The sequence below is a fragment of the Myodes glareolus genome, chromosome 4 (assembly GCF_982192425.1).
Source record: "Myodes glareolus chromosome 4, mMyoGla1.1, whole genome shotgun sequence".
NCBI classification, from domain to species: domain Eukaryota; kingdom Metazoa; phylum Chordata; class Mammalia; order Rodentia; family Cricetidae; genus Myodes; species Myodes glareolus.
In genome coordinates this window covers 35,835,003-35,861,244 of record NC_142029.1, presented here as the reverse complement: position 1 = coordinate 35,861,244, position 26,242 = coordinate 35,835,003, and the positions used below count along the sequence as shown (strand labels likewise).

Below are 26,242 nucleotides of genomic sequence, written 5' to 3'. Positions count from 1 at the left end.
GGTTGAGGTGTGTTTCTTGTAAACAGCAGAATGTTGGATCCTGTTTTCATATCCAATCTCTTAGTCTGTGCCTTTTTATAGGTGAGTTGAGTCCATTAATATTAAGTGATATTAATGACCAGTGGTTGTTGACTCCAGTTATTATTTTTTTTATTTTTTATTTTTTTTGTGTAGTAGAATTTGTGTGTTTCCCTTCTTTGAGTTGTGCTTGTGGAGGGCTGCTAGATGTCTGAGTTATTGTAGGCAGTGTTGGCAATGTTAGATTTCTTGGGTTGTGATTTTCCTTCTAATTCTTTCTGTAGGGCTGGATTTGTGGCTACGAATTGATTAAATTTGTTTTTATCTTGGAATATTTTGTTTTCTTCATTGATAGTAAACGATAGCTTGGCTGGGTATAGTAGTCTGGAATTGCATCCATGGTCTCTTAGTTTTTGCAGTACCTCTATTCAGGACCTTCTGGCTTTCATGGTTTCCATAGAGAAGTCTGGTGTAAGTCTGAAAGGTTTACCTTTATAAGTTAATTGACCTTTTTTTTTTGCAGCTCTTAATATTCTTTCTTTAATCTGTATGTTTTGTGTTTTGATTATTTTATGGTGAAGGGATTTTTTTTTTGATCAAGTCTATTTGGTGTTCTGTATGCTTCTTGACCCTTCATAGGAATATTGTTCTTTAGGTTGGAAAAGTTTTCTTCTATAATTTTGTTGAATATATTTTCTGGACCTTTGATCTGCAATTCTTCTCCTTCTTCAAACCCTATTATTCTTAGATTTGGTTTTTTTTTATTGTGTCCCACATTTCCTGAATGTTTTGTGATGAGAATTTGTTGGATTTGCCGTTTTCTTTGATCAGAGCGTTTATTTTCTCTATGGTGTCTTCAGAATCTGAGATTCGTTCTTCTATCTCTTGTATTCTATTGGTTATACTTGATTCTATAGTCTCTATTCATTTACCTAGCTTTTCCATATCCAGCCGGCCCTCAGTTTGTGTTTTCTTCATTGCCTCCATTTCAGTTTTCAATTCTTGAACTGTTTCCATTACCTGTTTGATTGTTTTTTCTTGGTTTCCCAGGGTATCGTTTACGGATTTACTCATTTCTTCAAACTTTTTGTTATATTTCTCATCCATTTCTTTACTCATTTCTTCAAACTTTTGTTATACTTTTCATCCAGTTCTTTAAGGGAGTTATTCATATCCTGTTTAAGCGACTCTATTGCTTTCATAATAGCACTTTTTTCCCACTTCTTCTGGATTAAGGTGTTCAAGTCCTTATATTGTAGGGTCGCTGGGATCTGGTGTTTTTGTGTTGTTTTTCAGATTGTTGTAGGAATTCTTGCCTTGATGTCTGCCCATCTCTTCCTTCCAATGCTCTCTATTAGATCTTCTGATACTGGGTCAGGTTCCCTTGTTGGGCAGGGACCTCACTGACAGAAGGCCTACCTTTCCTCAAGCAGGCTTTTGAAACACAAGAACTCCCTCCTCCTGGCTTGTGCTTACAGTCCAGTCCCAGCATGCACAAGGCAGCTGAGCTTGGGAATTTTTTGGCCCCAGGGGGAAGGGAGGAATAGAGGAAAGAAGACCTGGGTGAAAGCTGGGATAGGAGGCGGGAGAGCTTAGCTGGGTGGAGCCACCCCTGCAGAGTGACCCTCTTATGTGTCTTTATAACACATTTTAAAACCTATGTATAACTGCACAGTTTATAATATTAGTATATGTTGTATATAATAAAATGTATTAAAGTATATTTTTGAAAGTAGGGTTTATAATTTATGATAATTGAAATAAGAAGGAGATTTACTTTCTGGACTTTAGCATTGTTGGATTTTTAAAATTTGCAAGATATCTCCCCAATTTAAGAACTAATGCAGTAGTAGGTGACATTGTGAAGACTTGGGTTGTTTATGTAAGCCTGTATATGTCATCAGCCTATCATTGTATTATACAATATATCAATCTTATTATTTAACTTTCATATACAATGACTCATAGAATAATAGCTTAAAAACACTTAAGTTTTGTTCATAAATGCCAATGTCTAAAGTGTTAAAAAATAGTGAAGTATAATGGCTTCCGTTCATGGACAGGAATTAGAAAATATTATTATAAGGTTTTATTAAATCATTCAGAGATTCCAGAGCTCATGAGCCAAAAAAATGTTTGTTCTTTCCTCCTGTATGTTGATCACTCCCAAAGTTTAAGCTTCAACTCTTTTTAATTCTTTTCTCAAGATTAATTGACTTGACTGCATAAAACCATCTAATTGTCATTGGAAAAGATGTCATTTTAGTAAGCTTAAACTTTATAATTTAAATTAACATAAGTTTGATTTAAATGGATACTGAACTAAGACAACACTTGTCTGATGATGCATATTTGCACCAGCGGTTTCCTCACAGTTGTGCTACCAATGACTTGAGTACTAACTCTATCATGCAAGTGCTCAAAGGCTTCATGTACTGATGAACACATTTAGTTTTGTTTCAATTTTCATTTATACAGGAATGCTAACTTAAAAATTGTGACATACTATTACTGTCTTTTCAGATTTTGGTAAAATATTATGACATCATAAAATAAGTTGAGTAATAAAATGACAATAAATAAATAATAAAGTGACTGAAGCTATTTATAAAGTACATTTTTTGAAAAAAATTCACATTAAATTTAATTACTTCAAATACATTATATTCTCACACTACACATGTGACAATTATATATATTTGTATATTTTTTGCTTTTACTATTTTAAAAAAAATTGTCTTTTGGAATTTCAGAGAATAAGAACATCTAATATACAAATGGCTCATTTTACACTGGAAATACTAATATCTTTTAATCCTGTTGCTTCTCATAAAATTGGTATATTTTTATAGTATAAAGATATTTTGTAATATAATATGTGCATATGTGTTATAAAGATATATATTCCCGCATAAAAACTTTTTGTGTACAAAAAGCATTTATCCAGAGACAGCAAGGGGTTCACAATGGATTAAAATATAAACTCAAGATAGGGAAGGAGATGAAGAAGTTATCCAGGACTTTGAAGACAAAAGTCACAAATTTAAATTTGTTATGGTGGGCAGCAATGGGGGAAGTGTGTAGTTATAACCAGAGGGGTCATGAATCTGCTGACTGTCAACTTGTCAGCTTACACATAGGGCAGAAGGAGATCATTTTAAAAGATTCTTAAAATGCACAAACAAGCAATGAGGTACACTCACCTGCATGTTAAATTTGCAAACATTGAAAAGTTAAAATACTAGATGCTGGCAATGATACATTCTCACATTATAATTCCAATACATATTAGGACAATTCACATAATAGTTTCAATACAAATTAGGACAACAGTTTTGGAACACTATTAGTATGCAGAGACATTTAAATCTCATACTGTTTAACCTAGCAATTTTACTTCTAGCAATACAATCCAAAATGTAAAAGAAATCTCAGGGTTGAATTCATCAAAGTACTGCTTGCAATGGCAAAGAAGGTGCAATCTTTAAATATACAGACACAGAAAAACAATATATAACACTAAGTGAAATAATCAGTACCCAAATTTCAACTTTCACAAAGAAAACCAGAAAGTTACCAAAATTATAAACGTTATATTTGGAGAGAAGGAGTTGTTTTTTTTTTTTTGTTCTCTCTCTCTCTCTCTCTCTCTCTCTCTCTCTCTCTCTTTCTCTCACTGAACTTCAGGCTTTAATGTTGCCTCAGTTCTTAGATGAAAAATGAAATTATGAAATCCCTGTCTTAACTGTTCTCTTCCAATGCACCCCTAGACTCTCCTTGAAGAATTACTTGAGATACCCAGTAAAAACATACATTAACACTCTGAACTCCATGAGACACTCCTGAGTTAGGACCTCCGTGATGGGACCCTACAGTACCCTGTGTTTGTTCCTTCTGAATCGCTTGGCTTCCTTTCTTATAATGACTTTTATGCCAGTGATAGGTTACATTCAAAGCTCATTTAGGAGACCTTTCCTTGGGAAGCATGCGTCGAAAAGGGAAAGAAAAAGTTTAATGTTTAACACTAAATAATGAAATATAGTTAGAAGCAAGCAATGTTGCTCTTTACCACCTGTAACCAATACTACGTTTAGCCTTGTATGTTTGGTCCCTCATGCTGAAGGAAGAAGCAAGCACTCCAAGGCAGAGGACACTCAGTGGCTGGGTGCCATTCATTTCCCTGAAGAGGAAAGCGGAAAATCTATGTGGAGACAGCCCTTAGATGTCGTAAAGCCCACAGGGGAATCAGCCTCTGCGTAAGTCAAGAAAGTCTATAGGGAAAGATGGGAAATCACTTGGCTCAAGGAATGCCAAAGTTCTTGAGATCAGCTTAGGGAAGGAAATTCCTTATTGTGCCTCTTATGTAATCTCAGGCTGATTAAACCAACAATTGCACTTCATGACACTTTCAAATAAGGGGTCAGCAAGTATTTATGGCAGTAACCTAGATTTATTAATCTTGTTCCCTATATATTTAAAATTGAAAGTCGTTTTACGAGATGCATATTTTGGGTCAGTTTTGTTAGGTCTCAATTTCATGGTTCCTGACTTTTTCTAAAGATTTTTAAAAAATTATTTATTTATTTATTGTGCATTGGTGTTTTGCTCATGTAAGGGTGCGGGGTTCCTGTAACAGACAGTTGCAAGCCACCAAATGGGTGTTGGGAATTTAACCAGGTCCTCTGGAAGAACAGTCAGTGCTCTGAACTGTTGAGTCATCTCTCCAGCCCATTTTCTGATTTTATACTTTATTTTTACTTGACATTTATATTTATACTTGGTGATTCCAATTTTGTAAGAAACTTTGTTTTACTTTCTCTTACATTTTGTATTTTGGTTCCTGTAGTAAGTCTTTGGGGTTTTATTTTATTTATTAGTTTATTTCTTTTTGTGATGTAGGTGAATGCAACTAGGACATGCTACGCAAGGGCTCTGTCACTGTCACTGCCTCACCCACACAAATGCTTTACAGTTTGCAATGGGGTTCGACTAGGTTGTCCTGACTGGCCACAAATTCATTCTGTAGCTCAAGCAGTTTTTTAAACTTGCAACTTTCCTTCCTGCTCTTCAGGGTTTCTGTGACTACTGGCTTGTGCTACTAGGTTTTGTATGATTTTATATACATATGTGACAACAGTCGCACCATGGAGACTGAAAAAGCTGTAACAGGAAAGATTTAATAGTAGGTACAGAAGACCAAAATTCAGTTCTTAGTACCCACCTTTGGGTAGGTGCTCAAAACCACCTCTAATGCCAGCCTCAGGATGTGTGATACCCTCTTCTGTCTTCAACAGGCATCTATAGGCACATGTATTTATGTATGTACACACACACACACACACACACACACACACACACATATATATATATATATATGTAAATAGAAGATAAACCTAAAAAGAAGTACTAGTAGCATTGCTAGCCATTAATATGAATAGATGACTATGAGGTGTATTGTTGGCAGAAGTGAAAGTTCACAGTAGTTTGTTGGATATGTTGGTGATGGAGTGAAATGTGTCCACTTTGACTCCCAAGCATCTTCCAAATTGCAAAGACATACTATTAACTATATTGAGGCCTTATGGAAAGGCAACAGATGGATGTACAGAGAGAATGACAAGTTCACTTTTAATGTACTGAATTGGGAATTTCTGGAGATATCTAACTTAAAATATAAAGCAAGAATTTATATATATATTTTAGCAACTTAAACCTAGATTTTTAAAGCTCAAAAGCAGAAACATTAACAATTATTGTCATTTCAGAGAGGGATATATGTGAGAAAGCGGGGGAAGGCAATGTAGAAAAGGAAATGACAAATTTAATTATATCATAATCTCAAAGTTACAATATGTAGCTATAAAACATAATCTCAAATATATAATATGATTATATTGTAATCTCAAAAATTTTACAAGGGTTTTTAAAAAGCACAATCAATTATGTGAGCATGAAGAAAATTAAATTGATTTTGCAAGTAAGAGACTAGCACTGAAAGGTCTAATTTAAAAAGTACTGTTGACATTTCCTCAATAACCAAGGACCTGGAACAGAGGGCGTCCCTCAGAACAGGAGCACAGGACAGGAGAGCTCAGGGCCCGTCCTGAAGAGACTGTCTTTAGATTAGATAGAGTAATAGCCTAATAAAAAGAAGAAAGCTAATGCTGCAAGTCAGATAGATATTAGAGCCAGAATACTCTAAGGAAGATAAAATGCTTCATAGTATAGAATGTTGCTTAGAGATTGGATGAAAGGTACTGGAAAACTATACGTTGTTATTGGAGATCTAAGCCTTAGCTGCAAAAATTTAAAAAAATATCACTGAATCTTCAGGTGGTTTTTTGTTTGTTTGCTTATTTGTGTATGACTGTAGTGAAGATTATTTTATATGCATTTTAAGTTATAACTAATTTTATTTATTCCTTGTGAATTTTCTTGACATTCATCTATTTCTATTGCGTGTTGTGTGTGTGTGTGTGTTGTGTGTGTGTGTGGTGATGAAAGTGGGACATTTAAGATGCTAAGAAGAAGATGGGGGTGGCAGATGTCTCAGTGATTAGCACTACTTGTGCCATTCTTGCAGCGAACTGGAGCTCTGTTCCAGGCACTCAATGCTGGATGACTTATAACCTCTTTTAACTACAGCTCCAGGGGATCTGATACCCTATCCTGGCATTTGTGGGTACCTAATAAACATGCACATAATTAAAAATAATGATCAGCATGAAAAGATGGTTCAGTGATTAAGAACTCTTGCTGCTCTTCCAGAGGACCCAAGTTCAGGTTCCATTACCTGTATCAACTATATGTAACTCTAAATCCAGGAGACCTGAGGCCTCTGGCCTCTGAGGGAATCAGCACTTGGATGTACACAGCCAAATGCGCTCTCTCTCTCTCTCTCTCTCTCTCTCTCTCTCTCTCTCTCTCTCTCTCTCTCTCTCTCTCTCTCACACACACACACACACACACACACACACATCACATACACAATTTATAAAATTATGAAGGTAAAGTTAGTGGCTTTCCATATTTGACCTTTGCTAAAAAGTGGAAAAATGTTGTTATTTAGTTCTGGTAGAGTCTACTCATCTTTTCTCAACTTTCTATAAAATTTATTGAGCAACAAATGTTTTAAAAGCCCCCAGTTAGGTACAAGGCATATTGGGATGAATAAATGCATTACCTCAATAAATAAAATGAAGTTAATGGTCTTACTGATTTGCTGCAGATCAGTCATTCTTGGAACTCATTGGGTGGTCCCCTGGTGATGCTGGCATCCTGTGAGTTGGACTTAGAGTACATGGGAAATATCCAGGAGACAGTGAAACTGATAAATGGATTTTCGTTGCTTCAGTTTTCAGGTTGATAGACTCCTGTTGTCTTCTTTGTCACTACTGAATCAAACAAGTCCACGCTCTGCTTCTTCTCTTGTCTGACACCGTCTCTCTCTGATTTGTCATCTCAGTGGCTGATCAGGTCTGTTCCCCGCTATAGCTGCTGTTACTGTAACCTGCATTTTTCAAACAGTCCGTAGAGCAACAGCATCAAGGAAAGAGAGCTTTATTTTTACTTGAAAAAATACATGATAGGAACGGTGTTATGAAAGGATTGTGAGAAAACCATATTAGTGTTCATAAAATGTAATTTATTAAACGTGTTTGCACACATATAAGAGGATGTATGTATATGTGTGTAAGTGTATGCGTATGTATGTGCACATGTGTGCAAGTGTATAGGTATGGATGTGTACAACTTTATGGATATGCATTTGAGTATGAGTGTGTGTGTGTGTGTGTGCGTGAGAAAGAGAGAGCGAGAGCGAGAGAGAGTGAGCGAGAGAGAGAGAGAGAGAGAGAGAGAGAGAGAGAGAGAGAGAGAGATTTAGTATCATGTCAAGCACGGGATTAATGGTGAAATACTACACATCTTAAAATACAAGCATTCTTCAGCAAGCCATGGATTAAAATGCTAATTCTGTCCTCTTTTGACAATCTCAGTGTATTTAATCATTTGGTGGTATTGCAGCTTTCTCAACTATTCCACTAAGATGACATTTTTCCTTCTTGCCTTGTTTTGAAGATTAATTAAGACAAAATATATGTCATCTAGTAGGTTGATAATTATATATATTTTTTTAAATTTTTAAAATCTGGGTTTGTTCTTAGCCAAATTAATCTAAAAGAAAATTTCAGTCCTCATTCCTTGGAGTAAGGCATTTTGATATCCCCTTGAAGGATTCTTTAATGTGTTAAACAACATAGGTGTGGACCTGAAGGTCTTCTCTCTCTCAAAGAACAACTGATCCACAACAGTTGACAAAAGTTAGGCACCACCTTATTTTCAACCTCTGAAGTCTCCTTTCCCATTTTTAAATCTCTGGGAATTCACACATGACAAAGTCTAGAAGATACTTCTGCCTTCTAGGTGTGTACAAAGTGAGACACACAGTCATGATGGAAGAATCCACTCACAGCCCACAGACAGAAGAGTTAAGTGTGGCTAGCATCGGTGTCTAATATGCAAGGAAAAGATGATCCTAGTGTAAAGATAGCATGGGTGGAAAACAGAAACTCCCAAAGCAGTTTATTTTGAGCTTTCAGCACCAGAATAAACTGTAGGTCAGAGAAGCATAGGAATTAGCCTGAACACTCCCCAACTCTGTCTACCTGAAGCTTAAGATTTCAGAGAACCAAACAGAAACTGCATTGAAGTTCCTATCACTCCAGTCAGAATGGTTATCATCACCAGGAAGTCAGGGTTCCTTTGGTGAATTCTTGGTCTCATTAGTAAAAGAATTTCAAAACTGACTTGGAAGAAAACTTATAGATAATTTTCATAGAATGTGAGAGAAAAACAGCAGAACAATCAATCAGTAACCTTAGACTCTGCCAACAGAAGGGAGATTGATAAGAAGAAAGAGAAAGCCATGTCTTTCTGAGTTAGAGTCCAGGAAAACGGGAAGTTAGTTCATGATGTCTGTAAGTGCCTACTTGGTAAAGAAGGCAGCTGCACTGGGCAAGGATGAGTAGCTTTAGACTACTCAGTAGTCCTAGTACTACTGAGTAGTGTCTGGGAAAGCAGCTTAGGCTTAGGGCCAGTGTCCAAGAGTAAAAGACTAAAATAAATAAGGAAATGTTATGCCTTTTGGAACTAGAACTCAAGAAAACGGACAGGCTTAACAGTGTACTTCCTAATGGAAGCTTCGTATGCCACAGTGCTAAGGGTGTGACTCGGGGATAAATGAGTACATTGTTTCATTAAGAAGGTAAACATTCATCCTTACATGTGTTCAGGTGAATTATATCTCCTCAGGGGTGGATTACCAGCCAGATGATTGACAGGCCAGCAAGATCAGCTCTTAAGACACAGTGCTATGTGACGCTCTAATTGACAGACAACAGCAGATTGCATTTTTTTTTTTTTTGACCAAGAGGAAGCAGTTTTCTCTGAATGGGTGTCAAGAAAGCCTTGATATCGCCACCTTTTCATGTGGTCAGAGGGGTTTTCTATTTATTTATTGAACATCACAGAAAACATGGCATGGGAAAGATATTTTACTAAAGAAAAAACATGAGCAAGGGTTTCCAAGGAAAGACGTTACTTTCCCAGCTGACCCAGAATAGAACTCAAAGCCACACACAGATGTTATTAACCTCTATCCACATTGTCTTACAATATTTGTCAGTTATCTATTTTGTCTGCTGTTAGTTACCTTCAACCTGTTGGCTGTTTTCAGCAAACAATTACAACAAACACACACACACACACATGCACACATGCATTATTCTGTGTCAGGGTCATGAACGAGTATGTAGCTTAAGTGTAGTCATACATTAAACTTTGGTTATACATGCTGATTGGATGAGAAATCCAAGCCATAGTAAGGTTATTTACATGGTTGTCTAAACTTAAACAAGTTGAGTACACAGTAGGGCAGCAGACTAACTAAAAGGCTTAAAATTATCTAAAACGATATTATTAACTTGGATGTAAGGTCTAGCAAAAATTCAGTCTCTTTGGGACCAAGATCTATTTTCAGTAAAATGTATCACGAGTACTATATGTTTGTTAAAGCACATGGCACAAGATTACCTTTCAGAATGTTAAATCAGTAGTTTGTCCTGTGGCCTAGAAATACTGCTTGTACATAAGGAACATTCATACATCTATCATATACATATGTATATGTATATGATAGATGTATGAATGAATGAACCAGGAGTTTTTGTTAAGGGAAGCATTGCTATGGCAACTTGCAATTTGTTCTCTGCACGGATTTTATTTTATTACTGACTGCCTCAATAAGAACAAGGAGAAGTTCTGCTCAAATCCATACTGCAGCAAAAAGGAAAAGATTGGACAAAACACCACAGTTTGCAGATAATAAGTAAATACTACTTGTGACCGTGTGACAACTTTGATTTATTCTGATCTGTAAAACATACACATTAAGCATTACTCTTACCCAGCTCCTTCTTTGTTATTATTATATTCATGACATTTCAGGATGCGAGAAACAGGACTGTAGGATGTGACTAGTTGAACTTTTATTACAACATTTTTTATAACAAACCACGTGTCTTCTCTGCCCTGGAAGTTCTGTTATTAATTCACATATTCACCTTCACTAACTAACTTTCTAATCCTATGTTTCCTACAACCGTCTTTTCCCAAATTTTTATAATTTTGTGGGCATGTATCAAGGGCAGCTCCTTACATTATCTCATCTTTTCTCTGATTTACGCCCTCATTTCTCCTTAGGATCTTCTGTAAATTATTCACGACTCAATATGCTTTCATAGCTCAACACAGCAAAGGAGTGGCTCTACTCTTTCTCGCTTCAGGTTCTAGTATTATTGCCTATGTTATTAATTTCCTTTCAGATATTAGTAGCAACTTGTGCACTTAAATGTATATTTTGAAATGCTAGTTTATTTCTTTAGGCCTCATTTTTATTATCTGTGAAATAAAATATTTTTGTATGGATAACTGTTGCTGTGATAAAACACTGTGACCAAAATCAGCTTGGGAAAGGAAAGAGTTTATTTCATCTTACAGTTTGTAGTTCATTATCAGGAAAGTCAGGGCAGTAATTCAAGGCAAGAACTTGAAGACAGGAACTAATGAAGAGGCAATGGAGAAGTGCTGCTTACTGGCTTGTTTCTTATGATTTGCTTTCTTAGAGCAACTAGAACCACCAGCCCAGGGCTGACACTATTTCCTGTGGATAGGCTAATGCACATCAATTGATTGTCAGTCAATAAAATACAGCACAGGCTCCCTCACCCCAAATGATGTGGGAGGTCCTCTGTCTATGTGTTGCTTTTATTTGTTAATGAATAAAGAACTGCTTTGAGCCTATGGCAGGAAAGAACAGAACTAGGCAGGGAAAGCTGGGATGGTTGCTGGGAGAAAGAAGGGTGGAGTCAGAGAGACGCCATGGAGCTGCAGCCAGAGGCAGACATGCAGAAACTTTGCCAGTAAGTCACTGTCACATGGCAATACACTGGTTAATAGAAATTGGTTAAATGAATATGTAAGAGTTAGTCAATAAGAAGCTAAAGCTAATGGGCCAAGCAGTGATTTAATTAGTACAGTTTCTGTGTGATTATTTTGGTTCTGGGTGGCCAGGATGAACAAACAACTCCTTCTACACCAAAATTTCTCTCCCTTCCTCTCTCTCTCTCTCTCCTCTCTCTCTCTCTCTCTCTCTCTCTCTCTCTCTCTCTCTCTCTCTCTCTCTCTCTCTCTCTCTCCGCTCTCTCTCAAAGATAGATTCTTCTCATTCTTTTCTCACAATACATTCCTACCCCAGTTTCCCGTTACTGCACCCCTTCCAGTTTCCACACACACATCCTCCCCTCTCCCCAGGATCTACCCCCCTCCTCCCATCATCCCATTGGAGAGCAGGACTCCAAGAGACACAACCAAACATGATAAAACAAAATACAATAAGACAAGAAGGAAACAAAATTTCTCACAGTTAAGTGGACAAGGCAACCTAAAAAGAGGTAAGAGTCCCATGAGCAGGCAAACAAGTCAGAGATACGCCACTCCCACAGTTAGGAGTTCCACAAAAACACCAAGCTAACAGCCACAACATCAATGCAGTGGACCTGGTGCAGATTCATGCAGTTCCTTGCTTGCTGTTCCAGTCTCGTTGAGCCAATAGGTGCCGACATAGTTGACTAAGTGGGCATGTTCTCCTTGTGTCCTCCATCCTCTCTGACTCCTGCAATCTTTCTGCCCCCTCTTCCAGGGGATCCCCGAGCTCTGAAGTGCAGGACTTGATTGAGACCTCTAATCTAGACTCTCTCTCCACATAATATCTGGCTGTCGGTTTCTGCACCTGAACCCATCTGCTATCTGAAGAAGCCTCTCTGATCCTGACTGGACAAGGCACCAATCTTTATGAGTACAGCAGAATGTTATTAGGAATCATTTCATTGATTTTTTTCTTTAGACTAGTTGTGTTTGTTTCTACCCTGGGTCTGTCCATTTTCCAGTTTCTGACCATCCAAGCAGTGTCTGGCATGGGCTCCCTCTCCTGGGGTGGGTCTCAAGTTAAATCAGACATTGGTTGGCCACTCCCGCAATTTCTGCACTGCCGTTTCCTCACACATCTTGCAGGTAGGACAGATTGTTGACTAAAGGTTTTGTGACTGGGTTGGTGTTCAGGTTTCTAGCCTGTGGAGTACTTTTCTGCACGAAAGAAACTAGAATGTGAGGGTGATGGCTCATGCAGATACCAGTTTGACCTCTCCACATTCAATGAGCAGTGTGGATGTTGTCATCAGCAATGAGGCAATACTCTGCCCTAGCATTAGCCTGGGAGGTTTGGGGACAGTGAAACCTCCTGGAGTTTTGTTTTTTTTGTTTGTTTGTTTGTTTTTTTTGTATAGGATTGTTTTAGCATCTTGGACTTTCTGTTTTTCCATATGAAGTTACAAATTTTCCTTTTAAGGTCTGAAAAGATTTGCATTGGGATTTTGATGGGACTTGTATTGACTTTGTAGATGGCTTTTGTTCAGATGGCCATTTTTGCTATGTTAATCTTATCGATCCGTGGATAGATTGTTTGAGGTCTTTCTGTCTTCTGATATCTTCTTCAATTTTTTTCTTTAAAGACTTGAAGTTTTTTATCATACAAGTATTTCACTTGCTTGGTTATCGTTAACTCAAGTTATTTTATATTATTTGAGGGTATTGTGAAAGGTGTTGCTTCCTGTATTTTTTTCTCAGTCTGTCTTTTGCATGTAGGAAGGCTACTGATTTTTTGAAGTTAATCTTACATCCAGCCACTTTGATGAAACTGCTTATCAGCTGTAGAACTTTTAGGGTAATTTATATATACTAACATATCATCTCAAATAAGAATCTTTGATTTCTTCCTTTTCAATTTGTATCCCTTGGTCTTCTTCAGTTGTTTATTGTTGTCGTTAATACTTCAAATATTATATTGAATAGATGTAGAGAGAATGGACAACTGTGTTTTGCACCTGGTTTTAATGAAATTTCTTTGATTTCCATTCCATTTAATTTGATGTTGGCTATTGACTTGCTGTAAATTACATTTATTATATGGAAGTATAGCCCTTGTATCCCTAATCTCTCCAGGAATTTTATCATAAGGGATGTTGGATTTTGTCAAAGGACTTTACTGCATCCAATGAGATGATCATGTGAGTTTTTTCCATTTCTTTATATGGTGGATTATACTGATTTTTACATGTTGTACCATCGCTGTATCTCTGCAATGAAGCCTACATGATCATGGTGGATGATCTTTTTGACGTGTTTTTGGATTTGGTTTGCAAGTATATTATTGAGTACTTTAGAATCTATATTCATAAGGGAAATTGGTCTGTAATTACCTTTTTATTAGGTCTTTATGTGACTTGATATCAGGGTAACTTACAAAACTTATAAAATGAATTGAGCAATGTTTCTTCAGTTTCTGTTATGTGAAATAATTTTAGGAGTATTAAAATTAACTCTTCTTTGAAAATCTGGTATAATTCTATGCTAAAACTGTCTAGCCATGAGCTTTTTTGGTCGCAGGTGGGGGGCTTTTTTAAATGACTATTTCTATTTTACTAGGGGTCATAGGTCTATTTAAATAATTTTTCTAATCTTGATTCATCTTTGGTTAACTGGGTACCTATTGAGAAAATTATTCATTTCTTTGAGATTTTCTAATTTTGTGGAGTACAGGTTTTTAAAATATGTTCTAATGATTCTTGGACTTCCTCAGTATCTGTTTTATAGTCCCCTTTTTGTTTCTGATTTTGTTAATTTGATATTTTCTCTCCATCTTTTATATAGTTTGAATATGATTTGTCTATCTTATTGATTTCCTCACAGAACGCTTTGTTTCATTGATTCTTTGTATTGCTTCTATTTTATTTTGTTTCTATTTTACTGATTTCAGCCTTCAGTTCAATTCATTTCTTGTAATTTAGTCTTCTTGAGTGTGCTTGCTTCTTTTTGTTCTAGGTTTTTAAGGTGTGCTGTTTGGTTGTTAGTTTGAGATCTATTTTTTAATGTAGGCACTTAGTGCTGTGAGCTATCCTTTCAGTGGTATTTTCATTGTATCCCATAAGTTTGGGTATGCGGTATATTCATTTTCATTAACTTTTAGACTTCAATTTCTTCATTTTTATTTTGAGCCACTTTTCATAGAGAGTTATTCAGTTTTAATGATCTGGTAAGCTTTCTATTGTTGATGATATCCAGCTTTCATCTGTGGTAGTCTGAAGGGATGCAGGAAGTTATTTCAAATTTCTTGTATTTGTTGAGACTTTCTTTGTGTATGTGGCTAATATTTGAGAAAGTTCCATGAGGTTCTGAGGAGAATGTATATTCTTTTGAGTTTTGGTGAAATGTTCTGTAAATATCTTTTACCTCCATCTGTTTTATAACGTCTGTTAGCACCAATATCTCTCTATTTACTTTTTATCTGGCTGACCTATCTATTGGTCTCCCACTATGAGTTAGGTTCAAAATGTTATTTTAGCTATAGTGATGTTTCTTTAACAAAAGTGGGTGCCTCTGTGCTTGAGGCATAGATATTAGGAACTAAAACATCATCTTGGTGGTCTTTTCCTTTGATGAGTACATAATGTCATTCCCCATTTCTTTTGATTAGTTTTTGTTTGCAGTTTATTTTGTTAGATATTAAAGAGGCTATACAGATTTGCTTCTTAAGTTCATTTGCTTGGAATATCTGTTTCCAACCTTTTGCCCTATTTAAGGTCTATGTTCATTTTTGATGTGTGTTTCTTAGATTCAGTCAAAAGATGGATCCTGTTTTTGATTTCATTATGTTAGTCTTTGTCTTTTATTAAGGAATTGACATGATCAATATTGAGAAATATCAATGGCCAGGGTTGTTGATTCCTGGTTATTTCGTTGTTGTCTGTGTTGTTGTTGTTGTTGGAGAGTGTGTATGTGCTTTCCTTCTTTTAGTTTTACTGGTATGAGATTATTTATTTCCTGTGTTTACATGCATTTAGTTAATATTCTTGGGATGGAGCTTTCTTCTAGCCCTTTCTGTAGAGTTGGATTTGTAGATAGATATTGTTTAAATTTGATTTTATTATCAAATATTTTATTTTTCCATTGATAGTGATTGAAACTTTTCCTGAGTATAGAAGTCTGCTCTGGCATCTGTGGTCTTATAGAGTCTGCACTGAGAAGTCAGGTATAATTCTAATAGGTTTGTCTTTATATGTCACTTGGTCCTTTTCCTTGAAGCTTTCAATTTTCTTTATTTGCTCTGTATGTTTAATTTGTTATTAATATCTGGCAAGGGATGTCTTTCTTATGGTCCAATCTATTTAGTGTTTTACATTCTTGTTTCTTTATAGGCACGTCTTCTTTAGTTTAGGAAATTTTCTTCAAAACATTTTCTGGGCCATTGAGCTGGAATTCTTCTTCCTCTTTTTCTATTTTCTTATGTTTGGTATTATCTTAACATCCCAGATTTCCTGGATGATTTGTGTCCGTAATTATTTAGATTTAATATTTTCTTTGAATGATACATCCATTTCTTCTATAATATCTTCAATACCTGAGCTTCTATCTTCCATAACTTATTTTCTGTTGGTGAAGCTTGTCTCTGTAGTTTCTGGTGAAATACCTAAATTTTTTTACTTTCAGAATTCCCTCAGTTTGTTTCCCTTATTGCTTCTATTTTTATTTTTAGTTCTTTATCAATTTTGTTTTCTTTAGCTGTTTGTTGTTTTTCTTGGGATTCATTAAGGGATTTATTCATTTCCTCCAATTGATTTTTTGTGGTTTTCTGGCTTTCTTTAATTTAATGTATTTATTTATTTACTCCAATTGTTTATTTGTGTTTTCCAGGATTCATTTTAGGGAGTTTTCCATTTCCACTTTTTAATGGTCTCTATCATATTTATATAGTTGGTTTAAAGGTGTGTTACTTGTGAGAATATTCAGGATCTGCTGTGATAGGATAGCTGGGCTCTAGTTGATACATATTGCCTTCCCTGGCTGTTATTGATTGTTTTTACACTGGTGTCTCAGCATCTAGGTTTGTGTTGATAATAATTCTAGATGCTGATTTCTGGGTTTGTCTTTGTTGGGTGGTTATTTTGGTCCTTGATTTCTATTTCCTCTCTGGATTTCCAGAGAGTGTGCTGACTGTGTGTTACCTGTTTTACTGGCCTGCTTGTCTGGTATCGTCACAGAGAATGCCTATTGGTGTTGGAGACTGGGATGCAGTGATGTAGGGGAAAGGATGTCAGGAAGAGATGGCCCATAGGATCCACAGGATATGTGGGCAGGTGGAAGGGAAGCCACATCTGGAGATCTGTTGCAGCTCTAAGGAGGAGATGGAGGGATTGGGTCTAGAGAAACAGAGAGAGTGAATGGAGAAGGTCCCAAGGCATTTTCTCATTTGAGATTCCCTCCTTCCTGGTGACTATATCTTGTGTGAAGCTGAAACAAAACTAGACAGCACATAAAGATATTAGATTTGAATCAGATATGTTTTATGGGCTTTTGCTCTTGAGCATTCAACTCTGCCATTAGCAGATATATACAACATCTAAGCAAATGGAGGTAGATTTCCTATTAAATTTTATTCATAAAACATCTAGTCAGCTTGAGCTTTTCAACCATAAATGACCAACTTTTTTTGTGCACGCCAGTCTCAAAGTTTTCTAGTGTTTTTTATTCTAAGAAAATGCAAAGAATAAGTTCTCTTCTTAGTATTAAAGGACTATTGCTTTTTTCTCAATGTCAAACTTACTTAAATGTCTGCTATTTTGAACAAAATAGAACAGTTCACTGGATGAAAATAGAACTTAATTCATGAAGTGCATAATTGACTTTCCTATCTATTATTTTAATGAAATATTTTATTACTTATGTAAGAATTTCATATAATGGATTTTGAGGATATCTACCACAAACTCTTCCATTAACTTCTCCCAGATATTCTCCCAACTATATGTCTTTTTATTTTAATTGAATAAACCACCATCTCCAATCTGTGCTGTGCATATATCTCTGGGTATGGGGCCATCCACTAGAAACACACTGAGGGAGGTATCCTGGGTCCATGGCACATGTTCTCACTCATATGTTCATCTTGGCACTGAATCTTTAACTTTGTGTTTTTAACTTAGAGAACTTAGAGAAGTGAATATATAATATGAAGCCTGCGGGAGGACGTCAGTGACCATGACACTGAGTGAGAGCTGCTTGGAGATTTTCTAAACCTGTATGTTCTGAAAAAAAAGGAAGAAAATGCTAATGAGCCCCAAGTAACTAAAGCAGTTTCTTTTACTGTTGTAGGTGAGGTTCTAAAGGGTAGTTAAAAGTCAAAATTGAGGAGATTACTCTAAGAAAAGAAAAATCTGTGCTAGGAATTCTCTAGCTTGTCAACCTAAGTCTTTAATATTTTAGATAGTAAAGTTATAGGAAAATTTCACCAAAGGTCCTGGTCTGTTTGAGCAAAAGTCTATAAAATGAAGGGATTGATTTTATTGTACATGGAGAACGAATAATTATGCTACAGATAATATGTATGCTGTAAGAGTCCTTACATCTTCAAAGACACTCACTGACTTACAAGAGAACATATGTCAAAACATATGCATATTTCTTGAATTTTCCAACTATTACTAAAATAGTAGGCTGAGGTGGTTTGTCAGAAAATTGGGAATCAATCTACCTCAAGACCCACCAATACCCAAAGGATGTACAAATATCCCACAAGGACATTAGCTCAACTATGTTTATGGAAGCATTATTTGTAATAGCCAGAACCTGGAAACAAGCTAAATGCCCCACATCTGAAAAATGGATAAAGAAAAATGTGGTACATTTACACAATGAAGTACTACAGAGTGGAAAAAAAACTATAACATCTTGAAATCTGCAGGCAAATGGATGAAACTAGAAAAAAATCCTGAGTGAGGTAATCCAGACCCACATGATATGTACTCACTCATAAGTAGATATTAGACATGAAGTAAATAATAATCTACAATCTCAGAGAAGCTAGATAGAATGGATGGCCCTGGAAGGGGAAATAGTTAGGATCTCCTGGATAAACTGGGAGGGGAGTAGAAGAGAGGGAATGGGGGATGGGAACATGAAGGATCAAGATGGCCTAGTTGGGAGACAGATCGGGGGCAGGGAACAAAAGCGAAATCTTGAGAGAGGAAACCGTTATGGGATTAAGGAGAAAACCTGGTACTAGGGAAATTTCCAAGAATCCACAAGGATGATCCCAGCTAAAACTCCTAGTAATAGTGGAGATGGTACCTGAATGGGCCTTCACCTATAATTAGATTAGTGATTACCCTAACTGTCATCATAGAACCTACATCTAGTAACTGGTGAAAGCAGATGCAGTAACTCATAGCCAAGCACTGGGATGAGCTCCTGGAGTTCAGTTGAAGAGAGGGAGGAGGGATCAGACGAGCAAGGGTGGGGGACAAGATCATGATGGGGAAAACCACAGAGACAGCTGACCCAAGCTAGTGGGAGTCTATGGACTCTGGACTGACAACTGGTGAAGCTGAATGGAACCAAACTAGGTTCTCTGAACGTGGGTGGCAGTTATGTGGCTTGATCTGTTAGGTTGGGCCCTGGAAGTGGATGGGGACTTATCCCGAGGCACAAACTGGCATTTTGAAGTCCATTCCCTATGGTAGGGTCCCTTGCTCAGCCTTGATATGGGGTGGGTGGGATTGGTCCTTCCTCAACTTGGAATGCCAGATTTCATTGACTCCCGGTGGGAAGCCTTACCCCTTCTGAGTAGTGTTTGTGGGCAGGAAGGTAGAGGTAGGGGTCGAAGAAGGGGAAGGAGGGAGAACTGGGGTTGGTATGTAAAATGAAAAAAATAAATAAATAAAAAAAAATAGGCCAAGGTGCATGACCAAAATTCTGCAGCACACATGTATTAGGGGAAATGTTCTCCATTGACTAATAAAGGAATTTCCAATAATGAATAATGTAGGTTGCACTAATTACCTTCGATTGACTAAACATTTTAGTCTCATGAATTTGCCCTAATACCAGGTGGGAAACCATTTAGTTCAAAGTTGTCATTCAGTTTCTAGGGCATGGGGAAATTTGGGAAATAGCCCTCAAGTCTGGTTTTGTTACAATACTCCACAACAATCCTACACCATATCTGATGACCAGCTTAGATGCCTTCTAGAGATCAGAAAGTGAAAGGAGATTTGAAGGTCACTACGTAAGTGCTGAATTTGAGTTGGCCTTGCTTGTTATTTTCCCCAGAGACTATAGCATAGGTTAACTAAGTGGTATCTATAGTGGTAATTTTTCCCTCTGTGATGTTTTACTTCCTTTTGAAATGCACACAGAGGTGGAGAGTCTGTTAAAATATTCTTTCACAAGACTCCACCTCCCTAGAAATATTTAACTCAGCTGCCATCCTTTGTGTTTTCCCCTCTCGCATCTAGATGGTTATGATTCATCTGTTTTGCTGTCGATTTCATGAATGTTTTTTATGATCTCAATGTCAACATCTTCTCTGGGTTTGAAATGATGATGATTTATTAGTTTCTTTATTATTTATTTATTCATTATTTAGAGTTAACATAAATAGGCCTCAGACATGTTAGATAAATACTGCTGAGCCACATCCCCGGACCTTTCCTTACTTTCCAATTTTACAGTTGCCCAGGATTGACTTGAACTTGTTTCCCCCCAGGATAGCTGTGAGTCCAGCTATTTAAGGCCCAGCTATGAGTATTATTTTTTTTAAATATACTAAAGTTATAATTAAATTCTTCTTGAGAAGATATTTAAGGTAATTTCCAAGTTTCTAAAATTGTTGCTGTCTATCCTATCACTGAAAATACCTTTTAGTCGTTACAACAGAGAACAGAAGCACAGTGCAGGATGTTGACAAGTGAACAGCTATAAAGATAAAAATATGTCTTAAAAATCAGCAAACTAAGACAATTTCTTTTACTTTTACTTAGAATTTCTGTGAATAGTGAAGAATTTGAAGTGATTAAGTAGCTCTTAATACTTTGTGGGAAAATGTTTTGTGTATGTGAATGTCACATTGTTGAGTTTTAATTCCGTTTGTCAGCATGATTTTTATTTTCTCTAAACATATCAAGACATATTTGAGAGGCCTGAGTGGTATGCTAAGTAGGTTTATGAAAATCACAGTGTCCATTTCATGGTATATTTTTGTTGTAAGTTTCATCTGTTTTCTCTATTAATTTTTTTGTCCTTCTATGCTTCATTCCTAAATTCACCAGAGCACAAGGAATACAAAAAACCTTACCAAGTGAGTAATAGTGGTCACTCTGAGTTTGAATATTGCATTTTTATATGATATGCATATATCATATAAAAAGGGAAAAAACTCCTTTAGAACTATTTTAATAACAAGTATGTCACACGTCTTTTCAAATCAATTTCTCACAGGATTTGTTAGGGTCTTAGACAAAAGAACTATGTTATGCTTATATAATCTTAGAGATGAGTGGTTCTTCTGATTTAATCTTATATTTTACACTTTAAGTAAACAGCTAATGTGTCAGCCAGACCACATGGAAGATACTTTTTTTAGCATACTGAAGGCATTCTGAAATTGTTGGGATTGCTATGGTCAATGAACAGAAAATGAGTAATAAGATGTTTTCATCTGTAGGCTTGGAAGATTGTTCAGTAAGTATAACACTTGCCACCACAAAAACATGAAGACCCAAGTTTACATCCACCAGACCCACAAAAATATCAGACTTCTAAGAAATAGAGTCTGTAATCCCATCTTTCATAAATGAATATGAGACATAGAGAAAGATTGCCTGGATGCTCACAAGTAGTTATCCTGTAGTCGATAGCAGGAAGAACAAGTAGAAGAGTACCAATATCTGAAATTGTCCTCTGACTTTGATACACTGCTGTGGAACATACAAATATACATTCAAATACACATGGATACACAGACTTCCGATGTGATCTAGTACTTGAAATAACAGTCTTCTAAACTTTCGAGGTACTTATGATTGACAATTTATTTCAACAATCAATGGATTTTGAAAGAAAAGTTACAAATATGTAAAAGCAATTATAAAACTATATAGTGGCTTTGGAAATCGAACTCTTTCCTCTTGTTAACTTATACAGCAAACTGCTCTTATTTGGAACAAGAATACATATTCTTTTGAATAGCAGAGAAAAAGTGCTATCATTAGTGCAATTACTACTCAGTCTCGGACAAGATTAAAAGAAAGAAGTGTTGTTCCTCAGATTTTCTTAAACTTTCTTATTTATAGACTTGTTTCATGTGCTTATGACAAAGAATACAAAAGCAAAGGAATATGACAAAGAATACAAAAGCAAAGGAATAGCCCCACCAGAAGCTGTTGTATGAAGCATCTGCAGGAGAGATCAAAACAAACACCCAGTTACTTGAGATAGACAATCAGCTATAGAAAAAAATAATGAATCCACTAAAAACCAAATTCGTGAACCAATGAGTTTATAGGGGTTGCTTACAGGGGCATGAATGAGAGGTTCCTTACAGAAGCGAGGACAGCTCAGGGGCAGCTGTGTCCCTGAAGTCCACCTCAACCTGACTGACAAATTATGGAAACTGCATCCCTGGAGCTCACTTAGAGCCACTTGTAGGCAGTTCAGATGGAGGAGTTCCCTCCTCCAATGTTTTTTTTTTTTTTTGCTTTTTTTTTTCCTGCTTCTGTATTTTGGGGAGGGACCTTGTTAACCTTGGTAGTTTCAGGAACCTCCTGTGACTTCTGAGTTGTTTACTTCCCAAGTCTTAAGAGTGTTCTCCCACGGTTCTGGAGGAAATATTTCAATTGAGAGATAATTGCTCTAAAACAGAGGCCTGTCATTTTTGGACAAAAGCTTTGCACTATGTTGTAATTATTCTTTTAACCATTAAACACCATTTATGCAAATAGACAGATTATAAAATATTTGTGTAATTTAAGTTATGTGTTTTGATTTGGAACTCTGAGAATGAGATTGTGCACATTAAGATAATGTTAGTGCAATGTCAGAGAAAAATAAATTTTATTCTCACAGTCTATCACATCATATGAAAAAGGAAGTCAATGTGCTTTATCCCATACAATCCAGTGTTGTATAGGATACTCTACATTTGAGAGGTTATATGTTCATAATTTAAAAAAAAGCAACATAAGATGACTGTGGTGTTGTATAACTATAATTCCAGAGCTTAGGAAGCAGAGGCAAGATTTCTTTCATGTAGCTTGGTTTGGATAATGAATTTCTGGCCCAAGTAACATAGCAAAACATTTTCTCAAACAAAAAGAAAGAAAGAGAGAGAGAGAGAGAGAGAAAGAACAAAAGAAAGTAAAAAAGAAAGAAAGAAAGAAAGAAAGAAGAAATATGTTAAAGAATATGAAAGATTTGGTTTCCTGGTTCAACCTTTTTACTTAGAATTCTAACCAGCCAGTCATTATGCCACCAAGTGGAAGATGTAGCACAATTAATAAAAACCCAGAGAAAGACGTTGGGATTCAACCTGAAGGTTAGAAAGGCAAAACAGTCAGTCACTGGCTCTTACCTCTACCTCAGTCTGAAATGGGGATCCTGCCTCCAGTAATCTCAGAATGAGACTGTGTCTGGGAGCTGTCTCCTCCTGTCTTATATTTCTCTCTAGGGATAGGTTTAAAGGTGCGCACTACCCGGTTTATATGATAAACCATTGTTGTTCCTGGGATTAAAAGTGTGTTTCAAAACTACATGGTTTGTAAAGCTGACCAGTGGGTCTGTTTTCCTCTCTAATCTTCAGGCAAGCTTTACTTATTAAAATACAAATAAAATATCCCTACAGGAGGATGTGAATATTACCCTCCTCAGGGACATAGTTAAGAAAAAAAAACACAATTTATTTGAGGTTCAGCTTCTTTAGAAACTGTTACAAGTAGATGAATTTTTCTTTGGGTCACCAGCTTGCAAATAATAACATCGAGACTTATTATTAATTATGAAAGTTTGGCCTAACCTTAGGTTTGTTCCTAACTAGTTTCTATAACTTAAATTAATCCCTATTTTTTTAATTTATATTCCTTTGTATGACTCTGTACCTCATCTCTCCATACTGACTATCTCATTTCCTCCGCATTGGTTGGTAACTCTTTCTTGGACCTAGATTTCTCTTCCTATTTTCTCTCTTTCTCTCTTCCTGGAAGTCCTGTGATGTGGGAGGTGAATTATGCTGTGAATATTTTTTTATTATCGTTGGTTAATAAATAAGCTATTTTCAGCCAGTGGCTTAACAGAGTAAAACCAAGCTGAAAGAGATATATAGAAAGAGTAGGCAGAGTCAGAGAGAAGCCTTGTAGCCACCTGCCTCTGCAGGAGATCACTGAAACTTTGCTCGTAGGCCATGACCTCATGGTGATGCATAGATTAATGAAAATGGGTTAGTTTAGGATATAAGAGCTATCCAGAAATATGCTTAGGCTATTGACCAAATAGTATTGCAAATAATATAGTTTCTGTGCGTTTATTTCAGGACTGGGCGGGACAGAAGCCTCCCCCAACAGTCCTGTCTATATGTCCTGCCTAGCTATTGGCCATTCATCCCTTTATTAAGCGAATTAAGCCAATCACAGCAATATATTTTCATACAGTACACAAGTATCACACAGTATTTCCCCCTTTCGGTCTAAATCAAAAGAAAAGGTTTTAATTCTAAATAGTAAAACTATATACAATAAGGGCTAATAACTGTATGCAAAAATTACCAGATGAGAATTATATTCATAATGTTCAGTCTATTTGCTTTTGGCAAGTTCAAAAAAATATTTTATTACCTATCCTATCTTGGTGAGTCAAAAGTTTTGTACTTAGTTCACTTTCTATCCTACCTTATATTATCAACTCCAAAGTATCTTTTTATACCTTAAAATATTATCTTAAATAATCAACTTAAGCTCTATGTCTCTCAACCTTACATAATTTATACTTTTGTGATCTTTTTCTGAATTTTATAGCAAAGTAAACTGTAATTATAAATATCTAGTCCTTAATCTTATCAAAGACCAAAGAGGGATATAATTTAAAAGGATTAAAAAGGAAGTACAGAGTAAACAACTTCCAAAACTAAGAAATGACAGAGACATCTGACTTCCTTGGGCAGTTACCCAAGTTTCATCATGCAAGCCTAGAACCCTTGTCAGACTTTTCTGTGAGGCACGAATTTTGAAGAGTTGTCCTACCTTGTCTTGGCAAAATTCAACAAACTTCCTGTTTGTCCAATTTGGACAGCATCCTATTAGTAGTAGATGCAAGTTCAGTTTCTTGTCCAAATGACTAGCTTCGCCTCATTGAAAACAAATTCTATTTGGAGGCTTTTCAATGTCCAGCATCCTTTTTGAGGCAAATTTGTGCTGCTAGGAACAGATGTGTCTCACTATCTTGAAAGCCCTTATGCAATTAAAATATTTCAAATGCCAAATTCTGTATGTCTTTGAAATGTTTAAAGGCAACCTATCTATTTAAAATATATCTCTGTTTGACCCTGAACAAATACATAACCTAAATTTAATTATTATAGATGACTAGCTATTAACCTGTCTTTCTTTATTATCCTAAATAACTTTCAAGCATTAGAACTATACATTACATTTTTAAATGAGATGCCTAGGTAATATACCTTAAACAAGAAATAGAAGCATATAATACGATATAACAAAAATAAGCTTAAATTTGTATTAATCTACAAAGATTCATAATAGTATAACATATTAGAGACTAGAGGTCATGCAAATGTAGACACAACAGCCCACCCTTTTATGCCATCATGTCTATGCTGTATCCCCCTCTTTTCCCTTCAGAAAGAGAACCCTGAATCTAATCTCCATTGTTCAAATTTTTTCTTGAGCATGATCAGTAATAACTTGTAACCAACCTCCATAAATGATGACAAATATCTATAACTAACCATATGACAAAAATCACCCACCCAACCTCTTTGAAGTGTGGTTGTCACTTTCTCTAGACTGCTTCCTGTTGTCTGGAGTTGATGGCATCTTTAGGAGACTCTTAGAAAACTGGGATAATGGTCAAGTCCTGGAAGATCTGGATGTATTATTTTTGTTTGGTCTTTGTGTTATGGAAAAATGTAAAACTTAACTGATGTTTGGATAGTTTCCGAGGCTAGACCATCTGAGCTAGAAGCTTTGAAGTTGCTCTAGATGTAGAATTTGAAGCAAAGGAGGCATTCTGAAGGGATGGATCACCTGGGCTACCTGTTTTAATTGGTATCTGTTCCCTTTTTTTTTGAAAGCGTAAACCTTTAAAGGCAATATGTATCTCATTTAATACACATATAGAATGTACAGTGTGTACATGTCAATTAAAGATGTTTTTGTTTTATGTCTGAGCATGTAAAAGGCATCTGTTAAATTCATAAGTTTTTTTAACTATATATCTAAGCCTCTATCAATGCCAAATAAAGGAATGACAAGTAAAAATGCCATGAGAACTCTGTAGCCAACAAGATTTATTATGTCTCCTCTAGTCCCAGAGCTGTTCCTATAGTAGTGGGGGATAGACATATATGTCAATGTTGGTGGAGACTGCTTGTTCTTTTCCAGGTCACTCAGATCCACAAAACCACACAGAAACTGTATTAATTACAACACTTTTGGGCCAATGACTCAGGCATTTTTATAACTAGCTCTTACATCTTGAATTAACCCAC

General features: G+C 36.1%; 1 protein-coding gene across 3 annotated transcripts in view; it reads left to right on the top strand.

Annotated features, from left to right (window-relative positions):
* Tinag (tubulointerstitial nephritis antigen) overlaps positions 1–26,242 on the top strand; it is a 101,282-nt gene that overhangs the window by 56,482 nt on the left and 18,558 nt on the right. Inside the window, exon 10 of one of the 3 annotated variants that reach the window (XM_087905382.1) lies at positions 7,373–7,494. The exons of the other annotated variants lie outside the window; for them this stretch is intronic. Coding sequence (XP_087761508.1) covers positions 7,373–7,454 — 82 coding nt within the window. The 3' untranslated portion in view covers positions 7,455–7,494. Of the gene's footprint in view, positions 1–7,372; positions 7,495–26,242 lie in introns of those variants that run through there. 3 annotated transcript variants of the gene reach the window in all.